The sequence below is a fragment of the Penicillium argentinense genome (assembly GCF_028826775.1).
Source record: "Penicillium argentinense strain IBT 30761 chromosome Unknown utg000005l_segment0_segment0, whole genome shotgun sequence".
Classification (NCBI taxonomy): domain Eukaryota; kingdom Fungi; phylum Ascomycota; class Eurotiomycetes; order Eurotiales; family Aspergillaceae; genus Penicillium; species Penicillium argentinense.
The window spans coordinates 3,853,337-3,866,477 of NW_026622664.1; the positions used below are offsets into that span (position 1 = coordinate 3,853,337).

Consider the following 13,141-nt stretch of genomic DNA (forward strand, 5'->3'; position numbering starts at 1 on the left):
CATAGGGTTTGGCGTTATGGGATCTCATTACGGGAGAAGTTATCGTTTTCAAGCTGAAATGTACCGGAGAGTCGAACCGTCCAGCGAAGAAAAAAGGATAAAGGATATCATTTGATGTATCATATACAAACGCCGCTCAAGTGAACAATATTGCGCGAATGGTGTAGTAGTACATGCTGTCCGTTGTCGACAGTCAATTAGGCCGTCGCAGCTTCAGCATCAGCAGGAGCGGAAGCAGAAGCAACCTCCGGCCAGGGCTTCTTGATTGCATCCTGAATTCTGACAGTGCAGCCCTTGGGACCACTGATGGCGCCTGTAAATCAATTGTCAGTAAAAAACACCGAGGTCAATAGTGTAGGAGAAACTAACCGCTCACAACGACAACGCCAGTCTCACGGTCCACCTTGAGAATCTTCAGATTCTGCACCGTATTCTGAGTGTTGCCCATATTTCCAGCCATTTTCTTGCCAGGGTAGACACGAGAACCACCACCCTGACCAGGACCAGACGAACCCATAGAACGATGCGTCAAACTAACACCGTGACTGCGATCCTGACCACCAAACCCATGTCTCTTCATCACACCCGCAAAGCCCTTTCCCTTGGTATTGGACTTGGCATCGACAAACTGGCCCTCCTGGAACCAACTGGCATAAATACTCTCGCCAACAGGTAAAAGACCCTCCTCACCCTTAACGCGGAATTCATAAACATGACGCTTAGGCGAGAGACCATTCGCGGCAAAATGGCCGAGCAACGACTTGGTCATGTTCGATGGGTGTTTCCATCCCGCACCGACCTGCACAGCGTAGTAACCGTGCTTCTCGCGCGTCTTGTGGGAGACGACCTCGACCCGGTCGAGCTGGAGGACGGTGCAGGGAATGCGCTTGCCGGTCTCCGGGTCAAAGATGGCGGTCATGCCTTTTTTTGTGGCGATTGCGCCGCTGCGCAGTGGCAGGGAGTTTGCTTTGCGGCGGAGGGCGGCGGTCGAGGTTGATTCGAGGACGGGCAGGCCGGCGCCGACATTGAAGCGGTTGGGTTTGGGGGGGTTAAGGGAGCGGATGCCGAATTCTCGGATTGGGATGCGTGGGAGCAGCGATTGGGTCTCCCGTAGGGAGGGGGAAAGCTGCAGGAGCTTCCCTGCTAGACTTGGTGACATGGTTGCGGTGGTTGAGGTGGTTGTACTGTTCGGTTCGATGGAAGTTTTTGGCGTTGATGAGTAAGCGGGCGGACTGTCACAGCGGTCGCTGGAGTAGAAACGAGGCGGATGCACTGTAAACTATTATGGCGGAATGATCAAATATAGTCATAGAAACTAGAATATACGGCTATAATGCTTGAAAAGGCTCGAAATAATCTATCTAGCCTATTGCTACTTTCTTCTAATAGCATGAACTCAGCACCAATTTGTAGCCAAGTCATCCAACAATCGTGACAATTGACCATACTTTCTTTAAGGTGATTGAATCTCCTGTAAGCGTGAAGATAAGAAACAATCAAAACCAACCAATAATTAAAGTCTCCTACAACAATGTCAGTATTCCCATCTCGATCCAAAAACCGATTAAATCCAGACGCCAAGCAACACAACCAGATCTATAACAACACCACACATAATCAAGCCATCACTTAGCTAACGCGCCTCAGGCAAGCAAGGAAACTCATAAATAAAATAATCATGATAATAGCTCTAGATATCTAACTAACCACTCGAAATGAACATGACTCAACCCAGTACCCTTCTACTCCCTTCCACGTAGCTAAGCCACAAAATACACCCTAAATCCGATCGGACCGAACCCGCCGACGCCGGGATCGCCCCAAAAAAACCGATCATCCGCGCTGTGAAAGCCACCCTTCCTCACATCCGTCCAGCACGCACGTACATAACGCCCACCATCTCTTTCACATTCCATCATTATCCGAACTGATACCCTCCACAGCCACATACCCACACTGGGGTAACCAACAACATGTCCCTCCGCCCAGTCCTACCGCGCCTCCTCCCAACATTATCCAAACAAGCCTCAGTCCAGCGCCCACAGTTCCTTCGCGCATTCCGACAAAACCTCAGCACCGCCTCAAAAGACACACCTTCTCTCCGAAATAGCGCGTTTCGCTCAACCCACTTCCGCACCCAACGCCGTCTCAACTCCTCCGGCCCAAAGACCAACACAAACAGCTCCAGTTCCAGTTCCGCTGGCGCAGGCTCAAGCTCGAATTCAAGTGCAAAAGAACCAACCGGCCTAACAGCACGCCTAAAAAGCTCACCCGCGAATACGGCTGGGCCGCGCTGGGCGTGTACTTAACGCTCAGCGCGCTGGACTTCCCATTCTGCTTCGCGGCGGTGCGGTTACTGGGCGTTGAGCGCATAGGTCATTTCGAGCAAGTGGTGCTGGGATATTTGAAGGAGACATTTAAGTCTGTTTGGCCTGCTGCGCTTTCGAAGGAGAAGTCGGGCGAGGAGAGTCAGGCTGGAGGTGAGCAGGCGCAGGAACAGAAGGGTGGGGAGGTTGAGAAGCAGGAGGAAGCGAGTAAGTTATCCTGTCCCTGACGGAGCTTTCAGTGGGTTCATACTAATTTTGAGTGTGTGAAGGCATCTGGACGCAGCTTGTTTTCGCGTACGCTATTCACAAGAGTCTGCTTATCTTTGTGCGGGTTCCGCTTACGGCGGCCGTGACGCCTAAGGTTGTTAAGGTGTTGCGGCGGTGGGGGTGGGATATTGGGAAGCGGAAGCCTAAGAGTACTTAGGGTTTTTCGTAATATCTGAATGGGTTGCTACTGGGATTTTGTGCTGTTGCTACCATTTCCCTACTTCTCCCCTTTCCAAGGATTTGAAATCACCCACCTACAGCTGAGAAACTGTTTTATAGAACATAGCGACGTTGATGTACATTAGCCATAGAATCTAATCCAGGGATGTCCCCACTCTACATATGATACACCGACACACCGCAAACAAAAAGCAATCCATATTTCAGCGCCAAATACGGCCAAGGAAAATCGTCATGAGCATGAGCATGAGCATAAGCTACTTGATTCTCGTGGTCTTCGTCTCGTAATAGTAAAAATGGGGATGGGGGATGGATGGTGTAGATCAGATCGTATCCACGGATGCAAATGGCACAGATAGCACAGCAAAGCCCCAACATAGCCTGGAGTGACTCATGGGAGCCCGATTACATGTCGATCATATCGTTGAATCTCAAAATACCGTTGGCTTTCATCACGCCGTTTACGCCGTCTGGCATGCGGTATGCCCAGTCCGCTACGCCCATTGAGTTTGCGGCGGGGAGGGCGTCGCCATCTGGATGTCCGGTTTCGTCGGAGGTGTCGGCTACCAGGACAAGGCCGAGTTCTTTGATTGTTTCCACGAGGGCAGGGACGACGTTCTATAAGTGAAGTGCTTAGCAATGGTTTGCGGAGAGGTCAGTAGCTGATTGTACTAACCAGAAGGCTGGACCGGCAGATCAAGCCCATGAAGTTGTTGCTCTGGGCAATTCGGGCGGACTCCTTGATGGACATTGAGGCTCTTCCGCTGCTGTCAACGTGAGGCATTGAGTCGACATTGCGAGCCAAATCTCTAATTTGTCCAAGATCGTTACACAAGAGAACCGGGTCTGTAGATGTTAGTCAGGAGCTGGACTTGATTTACCAAGAGAGAAACTCACAATTTGGCTGCTTCCAATTCAATGCAGTGCAAATGTTGGGGTTGTAGGAGGTAAAAACGACAGAACGCATAAAGTCGGGGTTCTTCTCACGAGCCACGCGCGCATGATCAAAGACATCCGTCAAGATAGAGTCGGCGAAAGTATTGACGTCGGTTAGAGAGGTCATCTCCAGAGCTTTTTCCTCTGCGGCAGACGGGTAGAGAATGGAGAGGTTGACATTGAGGTCGACGGGCAGCTCCCGCAGGACGTCACGCAATGACATAAAGGATTCAGCCAGGATCAGATGGGCTTGTGGCATGTTGTTCGCGGCCTGGGTCTGCAAGTACTGGACAATATCGTTGGAGTTGACGCCTCTTTCTTTGCCGATCATCTGGAATTGAGCAAACGTCAATTGGCAGATGGGGATTTCGATGCCGTAGTGGTTGATCATGAATTGAGGGTGAAGGACCGGCACTCGGTCACGGGTCAATTGAATAAAGAGCTGGACATAGTCGCCCGACAAACTTGACCCAGTGATCAGACCATTGTGTTCGGAATCCACGGAGCTTGTAGCCTTCCAGTAAGTCGCGAATTGAGTAATCTCTAAGGGATCGCCGTGGTACGGCTTGATGACCTGGAAGTTGAAACGAAGCTGACCAATACTTCGGAGACGCGGATCGAAGAGTGGCAGGCAGCAAGAGCCGGTGCTGGAGGTCTCTGCCCGGAAGTTGATCGGCAGAGCCACACTCTTTGCAATCACTTTAGAGCCAAAGGTGGGGAAAATCTCAAAGTCCACGGCAAAAGTATCCAGCTTGTCGACGTGGAAGGATATTGTCCGAGAGTCTTCTTGGATGGGTAGTACAATTGTGCGAGGGATGAGATCGGAGAGTTTGGAAGAAATTGTCAAGCGGGCAGCAGGATGGCGTCCTGACTGGTCGAAAGCGATGGATCCGGGTGTTCCCTGATCGAAGAGAAGCTGTACGAAGACCTTCTTGTCCAAGAAGTTGTGGCCATAGCGGCGGAGAGGAATGATGGGAGGCGGAAGTTCAAGGTCAGGAATACCATCGGCAATTTCCATCTCGGCTTCGCTGGCACGTCTTGAGGGGCCGTCTTCCACCATGGGATCTTGGAACTGCAGACCATTCAGAACATCGAGTGGCCGCGCCCCCGCCCGATCCGCCGAAGGCTGAGCCCACAACAGGAGCATGCACTCCAGGTGGCCCTCCCATGCAGCGTAGTACATAGCTGAAAGGCCTTTTTCGTCAGCAACCTTTGCATCCACGCCGAGTTCCAGCAGCGTACGCAAGCATGGTACACAGCCTTCGCTTGCAGCATGGAAGAGTGGAGTCCACTGGTAGAGCTTGTCTCGTTGGTCGAGATCCGCTCCATGCTGCTTGAGCAAGAGGAGTAGCTCGGGGGATTGCGAGGCTCGTGCCACCATATGTTGAGGGTACAGGCCTTCTGCATCGGGCAACAGCTTGGCTTTTCGCTCAAGAAGCATCTTCACGATCGGAAGGGAGCCGTGTTGGCAAGCCAGGTTCAGCGGGATGTGGTCCGAATCAGACGTAGGATCAATGCGAGCATTGCTTTTGAGCACCTGTTCGGCACACGCCAGCTGGCCCTTGACGATACTGTGGATCAAGGGAGTGAAGTTGTCATGATCCATGAGATCGACCGTATGCGGACCCACTGCCAGCAGCTCCCGCACCATCTCTGCTCTGCCATTCCTGCACGCGTAGTGAAGGGGGATTCGACCGTAGACATCGGAACGAGCAATGTCGACCGATGCCGCCAGGCCAGCCTTGAAAACGAAGTCTCGGCCAGAAATAGCCGCCTCATGCAAGCAGTTCCGCTCGTTGATATCGTCCTCGGAATGGATATCAACCAGTCCGCTTTCGAGCAGCAGAGCGAGGACTTCGTCCGAGAACCCGTTGATCGCAGTGAGGAAGGTCCGTGTGGCTCGATCGCGAGCGTCGGCGAATGAAGAGAGCTTTCCGAGCCACTCGCGCAGGGTCTGGAGGTTACCAGTCGAGGCCGACTGCAAGACCTGCTGGTCCAGCTCCTCTTCCTCCGACCCGAAAGTAAGCGCCGGGCGCTCGGAGGGCCGGGTTGGATCAAACTGCAAGTTCTCTCCTTCGGCCCACGCCTCCAACTCTAACCTCGCGGTGGTCGCTCGGTCTGATAGATCGCGGAGGACTTCTCTGTTGAAACACGGTTGTACCTCCACTGCACGGTGTAGATACAGCTCTTTCATGCGGGACTTGGACGTTTTATCCCACTTCTTCAGAATTTTGGACACGGCGGTTTCGTTGATTTCAACGAATTGTTGCAGTTTATTCAAATCGCCGTCGAATTGCTGAAACCCTTCAAAGAGCGCCACGAAATTTGACGGAGCCTTGGAGTTGGAAACGGTGCGCGTCTGGACTACGCGCTTCTTATCGACTAGGGTTTTGAGGCGCAGAGAGAACTGGATCTGTCAGTTTCTATCATGTTGAATCAGAGTCGGGGCTCGGCTTACCTCTGATTCCTTCTGGAGATAAAAAGCATTGACCTTTTCAATTTCACGTTCCTATATCATTTCGGTTAGTGCTAGTTCTCCCATTTAACACGCATTCCCTGGAACATACCAAACGGAAGAAAAAGACCTCCTTGTTGGCGCGGAGCGCAGCCTGAGGATCCAAGGTGCCATCTTGGGCAATTTCCTCGGCGGTCCTCTGCGCGGGGATTGTCGGGGTAGCACTGAGTTGCTTGATGAGCTGGAAAGGAGGGTTAGGACATGTCCAGTCTGGCGCCAGCAATCTGCTGCCAATGATGTCAGTGGAAAGGCGCATACCTTCTTCAGGGCCTTGTAGTTCACAAAGCTCGCCGCATATTCGGGGAGATCAAGCTGCCGGCGCTGAATCTGCTTTCCGAACTTCCTGCAAGGGAGATCAGCCATTGTTCTGTCACGACTGCAGTGCTGCCGCGGTTGCGCCGCAGCATACTGGTAGTAGTTTCCGGCAAGGGGTCACTCACATCTTCGCAAGCTCTCAGGGCGAGAGCGTCTGCTCTCACGGACACAAGGGTTGATATCAGGACTCAGGAGGAATTGAGGAAGAAGGAGAGAGAAAGACGAGCGGACGAGGGCGAGGACCAGGGAACCCTCGAGTCGAGGGGGGAGGGGCCGGCGCAACGAGGTGGGGAATGGCAATGATAAGTAGGAAGGTGTGGGACACGCGTGTGTCACTGTATGACAAGAAGGTTTATCGACGACACCCTTTGGCGGAGTCCATGAACGCGGGGTGAGTAGCTCTTTTTCTGTGCCGGGCGCCGCGCGGGATCGACTGCGAAGTTCAAGCGGTGCGGGTTGACGCTGTTAACGATGGTTAAAGGTGAAGCTGTCAGCGACACAGCGTGCCTGAGCAGAGCATCGGGACTAAGGCGAGGCAGATGGTCGGAGGTGGTGGTGGGGAGCTCCGGGTGCCAATCACCGCATTCAGCGCGCGCACGTTGCGGGATTGCTGACTACAAGTCGCGGTTCCGCCTTTTCGGCCGCAGCCACCAAACTGCCAGCCGTATATCAGACTACCCCCAGCGAAGTACTTAGTGTGCTACTTATTACCCTACGTAGTGTACCTAGTCTGCTGTCCCTGTACGTACCCGACCCGCGTAGAAGCTCTTCTCCTGCCATTCTCGGCTACGCTGTCCGCCTCGTTTACTCGAGACCGTTGACTCCTCTGTTCGCCCCATCCCACGAGGCCGAGTCAATTCAGCCATAGACCTGTACACTTTAGTACCGTAAGTGCGCCCCTTCGTTACCAATAGTCATTTCTTCGTTTTCTCTGCCATTGGCGTAATTAAAATCGGGGCTCTTTGACGCGGGTATACTTGGCCCGCATTTTACCAGGGAGACTCGGATAAACCGAGGACCACCAAAAATCTGTCAGGTGACAATACCATTATTCCAAACACCATGACAAAAGGAAAAGGGTGAAAAAGAAAAGAGCCAATTGCTTGATGAATGGTTCATGAATCATGGATCTGAACCTGTAGATCGCTGTTTAGTGTAGTCTTGTCCATCATGCAGGTCTAGACAATTCGCCTGGTAGTTTGCCCGTAGCAGGGGTGCCAACGCTACGCCAATGCGGACAAGTCGGACTTCGTGGGATTGGGCCGTGAGGGACTTCAGGGTCTCAAGCAATTTTTTCAATGCTTAATTTCCTCAGAGTCGAAGAAAGGGTAAATAGCCGCCCTGCTCATCATAAACCTCGACTTATTATACACCCACTACTCTAGGGTAGGAACCACTCATCCAATGAGACTATGGGATAAAAGTTGCCGAGTCACTATGTAAGATACCAAGCCGCACGCATGAATCATGCTCAGCCATTGGCTCGGAACCCGTCGCTGAAAACATCGCAAAGGCAGCCATCAAATACCGAGCTGAGACATCACCTATTGCAGTCTAGCCCTGTACAATCCTCCTGCTAGATGCAGTAAACACAGAACACGGAACACGGAGATTAAAAATCGGTTCCCGGTGGGGTATCAGACCATTTTAGCCTAGAAGTATCCACGTTCTTCTTGTTATTCCTAAAAAGCCATAGTCATGAGAAGATTTTTATACGCAAGTCGACCAACAGACTACGGCTGTAAAGGAAATATATGGGCTATCTCCCACACTGACAGTGGAGCCACTCATCAGCCTGACGGCCGGATTGTCGCTTCCTTCTCAATACGGTCAGCACACAGTACCTACCCACTCCAGTTTACCAACATTGGCTGTGCGTTTCGACTCGATCTATTACACGCAAACCACTCTTTATCAAAACTATATCAAAATCGGTTTCTATAAAGCGCGCGTGATCACCAATTAGTGCTGTGTAGTACAAAGGCCTGAGCGCAGACAGCGTCTAATTCAACGCAGCAGAACATAATTGGCTCGAATCTGCAATTCCGGCGGAAGCGGAATTCCAAAAGCACCAACGCTAGCCTGATCGGCGGGCTAAAATAGTTGCATATTGCTACCTAGCACCATTAGCCCGTAGTGTTGGACTTGCGTCCCGGTGGTTTGGTGAAGATTATGTGAGCTTGTGTGCTAGACGTCGGCCGAGTTTAGCAAATATTTGGGGTTTTTAGGAATACCACGCTTGATTCTGTTATGATCCGTACAAGCAAGATTCATGCCTCAGGCTCTCAACTTCAGGCCTCACCCGAGCCCGTACATATAGGACAACATGAAACTAGTAGATGAGTACTGAATGCCACACTGTCTGTTCGGGTGGTGTGGATGGTCATGGTGTTGAAGGGGGTATGAAAGGTGTAAAGTGGTGCTGGATGAATGGAAATTGCATGAGGCATCGTTGTAAGCCATATGTTTTTGACTGTGCACATTTGTACACTACATAGTACCTTCGACACACTTTATCTTGCCTAAATAGGCATAGTTCGGTTTGTGGTTGTCTATATTGCCATCAGAAATCTCCATACGCGCTCCGCACTTTATAGTTGCTTCGGCACCGACTATTTGGTGCTGAGCTAATTATATTTTTAGGGTTAGTATTTGACTAGGGGGATATAAGTGTGGCCCTTTTGCCTTGGTCGTGATGTGCCAGTATTGGGAGTAGGGTGGGTCGTGGGTCTTCAACTCAAAGAAATTTTGTACATACAGATGAAAAAGCCAAGTCATCCAAAAAAAAAATAAAAAAAAAATAAAAATTAAGACGAAACACAAAGAAAAACAAAACCAAAATATTCAAAAAGGAGGAATTCGCATAGTGTCCACCTCCTACTAAACTGCCAATGTGTGACTTGTAAGTGGTAGCCAGGTATGTGCGGCCCGGCTGAGTTTAGGATGGGCACCACTTTAGCATCACACGACCAGGGATTCACACTAAGCCTTGTGGCTAAAAGAATACCCCCTCAGTCAATTTCTCGCGCGGCTCAGCTGAGCTAACTGTGTCAGCGATTACCTCGTGGCTAAGAAAAAGCAGTGCTGCGAGAAATATTGTGGCTAGAAATACGGCTTCTATCGGGATACAACCTGTTGCTTGGCTCCCGAAAGCCCCATCTCGATTACCACCCAAAAGATTCTTAAGGCCATGAAGCTGATATCTCTCATTCACTGATACTGTCTCATAGCCGCCATGCAGCATTGATCGACTTTCGTTCAACTCGGAATCGACGTCGTCATACCGATCACAATGCATTTATTCATCCCATACAGGATATGGAGCTGCTACCTTCCTTTGGGTCCTCGCACGCCTCTTCCCAAGTCTATATACAGGACGTGAGAACCAGTTGGCTATCAGAGATAAATGGAATACACTGAGCAATGAGATGTTAGTTTAAGCCAAAGCTTCGCGTAGAATTTAGTTGATCGATCTGCTGGGAAACCCACGCTAGCAAAACTGAGATCGCAAAGAATAGCTGAGCGACTGTGCAAGCTCCCAAAGCTTCACTCTCGACGGCGTTCAACTCCTCTCAAGATACCACGGGCGGGAACTGGGATGTTCGGAATCGGAGAAATCACGAGATAACTTACTCGAGACGTAAAGGACCCAAGCAGTCGAGAGTTGGATGTTACTACCTCCATCTCTTGGCAAATGCAATGTAACACCCCTTTAGCCAAGCACATCGCGACAGAAGATATAGCCGTGGCAAGATTAGCCTCGGTAGAACTAGAGTAATCTGATTCGCTCGAATTGCAAATCACGTTTGTGTTTGTATTGGCAAGCTTTGTGTCCAAATCCATGGTATCTCGGGTGGTTCCTGGTGATTGGCATAGAAATAGAGGCGTAGTGCCAGGTCGTAATTCAACCTTGAGTTCCTCCGCTGAGCCACAGTATGGTCCTGTGCCAGTCAGGATAGGCACTGGCGAAGAGGGCGAAAATAAGTAGTTAAATAACAAGCTCGCCCATCAATACGACCACTTGAATAGAGGGTTGTTCTATTCGACCGGGGATACTAGTATGGCTTTTAGGGGAGGAAAGCATGGCAGATGAATCTAAAGCCTTGATGGTGGGTCGGATATTGGTTCGGTACGGGTTGGTTTGCCTTGAGATATTCGCTGTACTTGAGGTCTTTCAAACCACTAAAATTAAATAGAAGAGTTTTCCACCTGTGCAGGCTATGATCACCCGCGAACGGGTCGTCGATCTAATCACGTTTGAGCGCATTTTACCTGCATAAAAGCCCTTAATCTCGTGCCCACAAAGCTCAGCGGATCGCAGCGGACTAAAAAAAAAAGGGATATCGGAGCTACCAATGGGGCTATCTTCCATTTCCCGAAAGACCTCTTGAGTCGAAATAAATGCATCTCCCTCCCTAAGGCTGTTTTCTCACTCCTTTTCCAATAAAAGCTAGACAAGGCTGCCAACAGTGATGGACTGATAGACTTCAAGCTATATCGCTATACGCTCTCTACTGTGTCACCGCCGACTACTCTAGCTTTGAGGGGAATATTCCACGTTCGAGTTATATTCAGACCTGGAGTCGAAGATCTTCCCTAAAATTGCCTCCAGGCCAGTGAGGTTGGATGACCGGAATTGGAACCCGTTTGGTGTATACGTCTTTGGTTGCTGTCGGCCGCCCTACAACCAGAATCCTTCGCCGAATCTACTTACCCTATTCTTAGCTAGGCTCCAGCCTTACACATTTGCCCATCATGAGGGTGGATATTCCTTTTACCTTCAGAAATTTGGATTACTCGAGCGATGGACGAAAACACTGTAGGTTCGGTAGTTTCGGACTCCGGTGCAGACAATCTACGTGTTTTCAGAAGACATCGCGCCCGCCACACCAAGTCTCGCAATGGCTGCTATCCTTGCAAATCACGAAGGGTAAAAGTATGGCCATCAAGTTATAGTCCCCCAATTTCCCGTTGCGTAGAAGAAGCTGACTTCTCAAAGTGTGACGAACTGCGACCGGCCTGCGGCACATGCACTTCCAGAGGCGAACCTTGCTCTTACCCATGCCCACGCATCCCTTCGAAGAAAACCCCCAGACCCAGAGGAGAAGAGGCAGAGAACAATGATGGATCTCTATCAACAGATTCCCTCGCGCCTTCGGATGGAGGTCCACCGCTCGGGTTGATTCAGCCACTGGGAATAAACGCAACCTTGCCAGCGATTTTCTCGAGCCAGTCTAACCATGGGCATGGGGATCTAGCCATGAATGATTTGAAGTTACTTCAGTTCTTCCATTTACACACTGCGAAACAGATGTCATTGCACCCGAGGAGAGCCATGGTCTGGCAGCGGATTATCCCTGAACTGGGGACCAAAAATCGGTATCTGATGCATTTGCTCCTAGCACTGGGTGGCATCCACATGATTACGCATCAGGCTGAGGCCAACAGTTCCAGCGGCATTGAAGATTCAGATACGGTGGACTTAGCAACCATCGTGGAACACCATCAAAGAGGACTGGAAGGCTTCAGAGAAGAGGTATCCTGCATCTCTCCGTCCAATGCTGAACTTGTCTTCACGGGGTCTTTGCTTCTTGTCGGGTTTGCATTTGCATCACTGAAGGTTCAGAAGCTTAATCCACTTACTGGGACTCCCAAGGAGATGAACAGCGCCGCGGGAAATCCCTCTTCAACAAATGACATCTTACATCTCAACTGGTTATACCTCAACCGAGGGATATCATCTGTGATAAGTGCTCAATGGCATGTGTTAAAAGCCAGCAGGCTCCGGCAAATGGTGGTATATCCACATGGCGATGAGTTTTGGAAGGAATTACCGCTCGATGCACCATCATCTCGACTTTCTCATTGCTCACCCCGGCTATTCAAATTTGGTGAAGGCGCCAGCCAAGCAGTCGCCAACCTACAGGCTTCTTTGAATGTGTTTGAACCTGCTAAGAATAACTTATCCAGCTGCTGGACATCCCAACCTTCACCTTCCATGACTCTAGACTGGATTGTGAACGCGCACTCTGGGGCTATAGAAGTCCTAGACAAGGTATATTCGCGCATCCTCTCCGTATTGCGGTGTGCAGCAACTGAGAATTCTGCTGATCTGGAAATCCAGCTGGATTTTGAAGAGGCGGCGATTCTGTCCTGGCCAGTCCAGCTTCCAAGTCCATTCTTGGCATCGCTTGAGAGAAGCGAACATGACTGCCTTCATGGACACTCACTTATAATCCTTGCTCATTTCTATTTGGTAAATACTCTAGTTGATACTTGGTTTATGCGGGGCTCGTTTGAAAGAGAGATACTTAAAGTCAATGCGCTTATCGATACCCTGAATGAGAGCCAACTGTCAACATTCATGCTGTGGCCCAACGAAGTCATGAAGTTGTCACTGACATGTACTTCTTGAATCACTTATTCACGATCAATGAAATCCAACCAAACCTTATCATAGGCAACGCCATTTGCTACATATTTGTACATGAAAATAGCGTATATCACACACCGCATCAGTTCAATGGTACCAATGTACCTGGCACCGCAAGGACAGCTCTGGGCGATGATTTGCTCTTCCTGACAATTTTGGCCTAGACTT

At 50.3% G+C, this 13,141-nt stretch overlaps 4 protein-coding genes across 4 annotated transcripts; 2 read left to right on the plus strand and 2 right to left on the minus strand.

Annotated features, from left to right (window-relative positions):
• Positions 1–197: 197 nt before the first annotated feature.
• Positions 198–1,279, minus strand: N7532_006238 (mitochondrial 54S ribosomal protein uL3m; the record flags this gene model as incomplete). Its single annotated transcript, XM_056618732.1, has 2 exons — positions 198–313; positions 370–1,279. Coding segments are annotated over 2 exons (1,026 nt in total), but the record flags the coding sequence as incomplete, so codon positions are not given.
• Positions 1,280–1,973: 694 nt separating this feature from the next.
• On the plus strand, positions 1,974–2,751 carry N7532_006239 (uncharacterized protein; the record flags this gene model as incomplete). Its single annotated transcript, XM_056618733.1, has 3 exons — positions 1,974–2,204; positions 2,267–2,534; positions 2,597–2,751. 3 exons carry the CDS (start codon positions 1,974–1,976, stop codon positions 2,749–2,751), a joined length of 654 nt encoding a protein of 217 aa, XP_056474892.1.
• A 428-nt stretch (positions 2,752–3,179) lies between these two features.
• phoC (uncharacterized protein) lies at positions 3,180–6,588 on the minus strand (the record flags this gene model as incomplete). The annotated part of the gene is made up of 6 exons (XM_056618734.1): positions 3,180–3,392; positions 3,451–3,620; positions 3,672–6,117; positions 6,169–6,219; positions 6,278–6,406; positions 6,484–6,588. The coding sequence occupies 6 exons, from the start codon at positions 6,586–6,588 to the stop codon at positions 3,180–3,182; spliced, it is 3,114 nt and encodes a 1,037-aa protein (XP_056474893.1).
• A 5,263-nt stretch (positions 6,589–11,851) lies between these two features.
• N7532_006241 (uncharacterized protein) lies at positions 11,852–12,955 on the plus strand (the record flags this gene model as incomplete). Its single annotated transcript, XM_056618735.1, has 1 exon — positions 11,852–12,955. One exon carries the CDS (start codon positions 11,852–11,854, stop codon positions 12,953–12,955), a length of 1,104 nt encoding a protein of 367 aa, XP_056474894.1.
• Between the last annotated feature and the right edge of the window lie 186 nt (positions 12,956–13,141).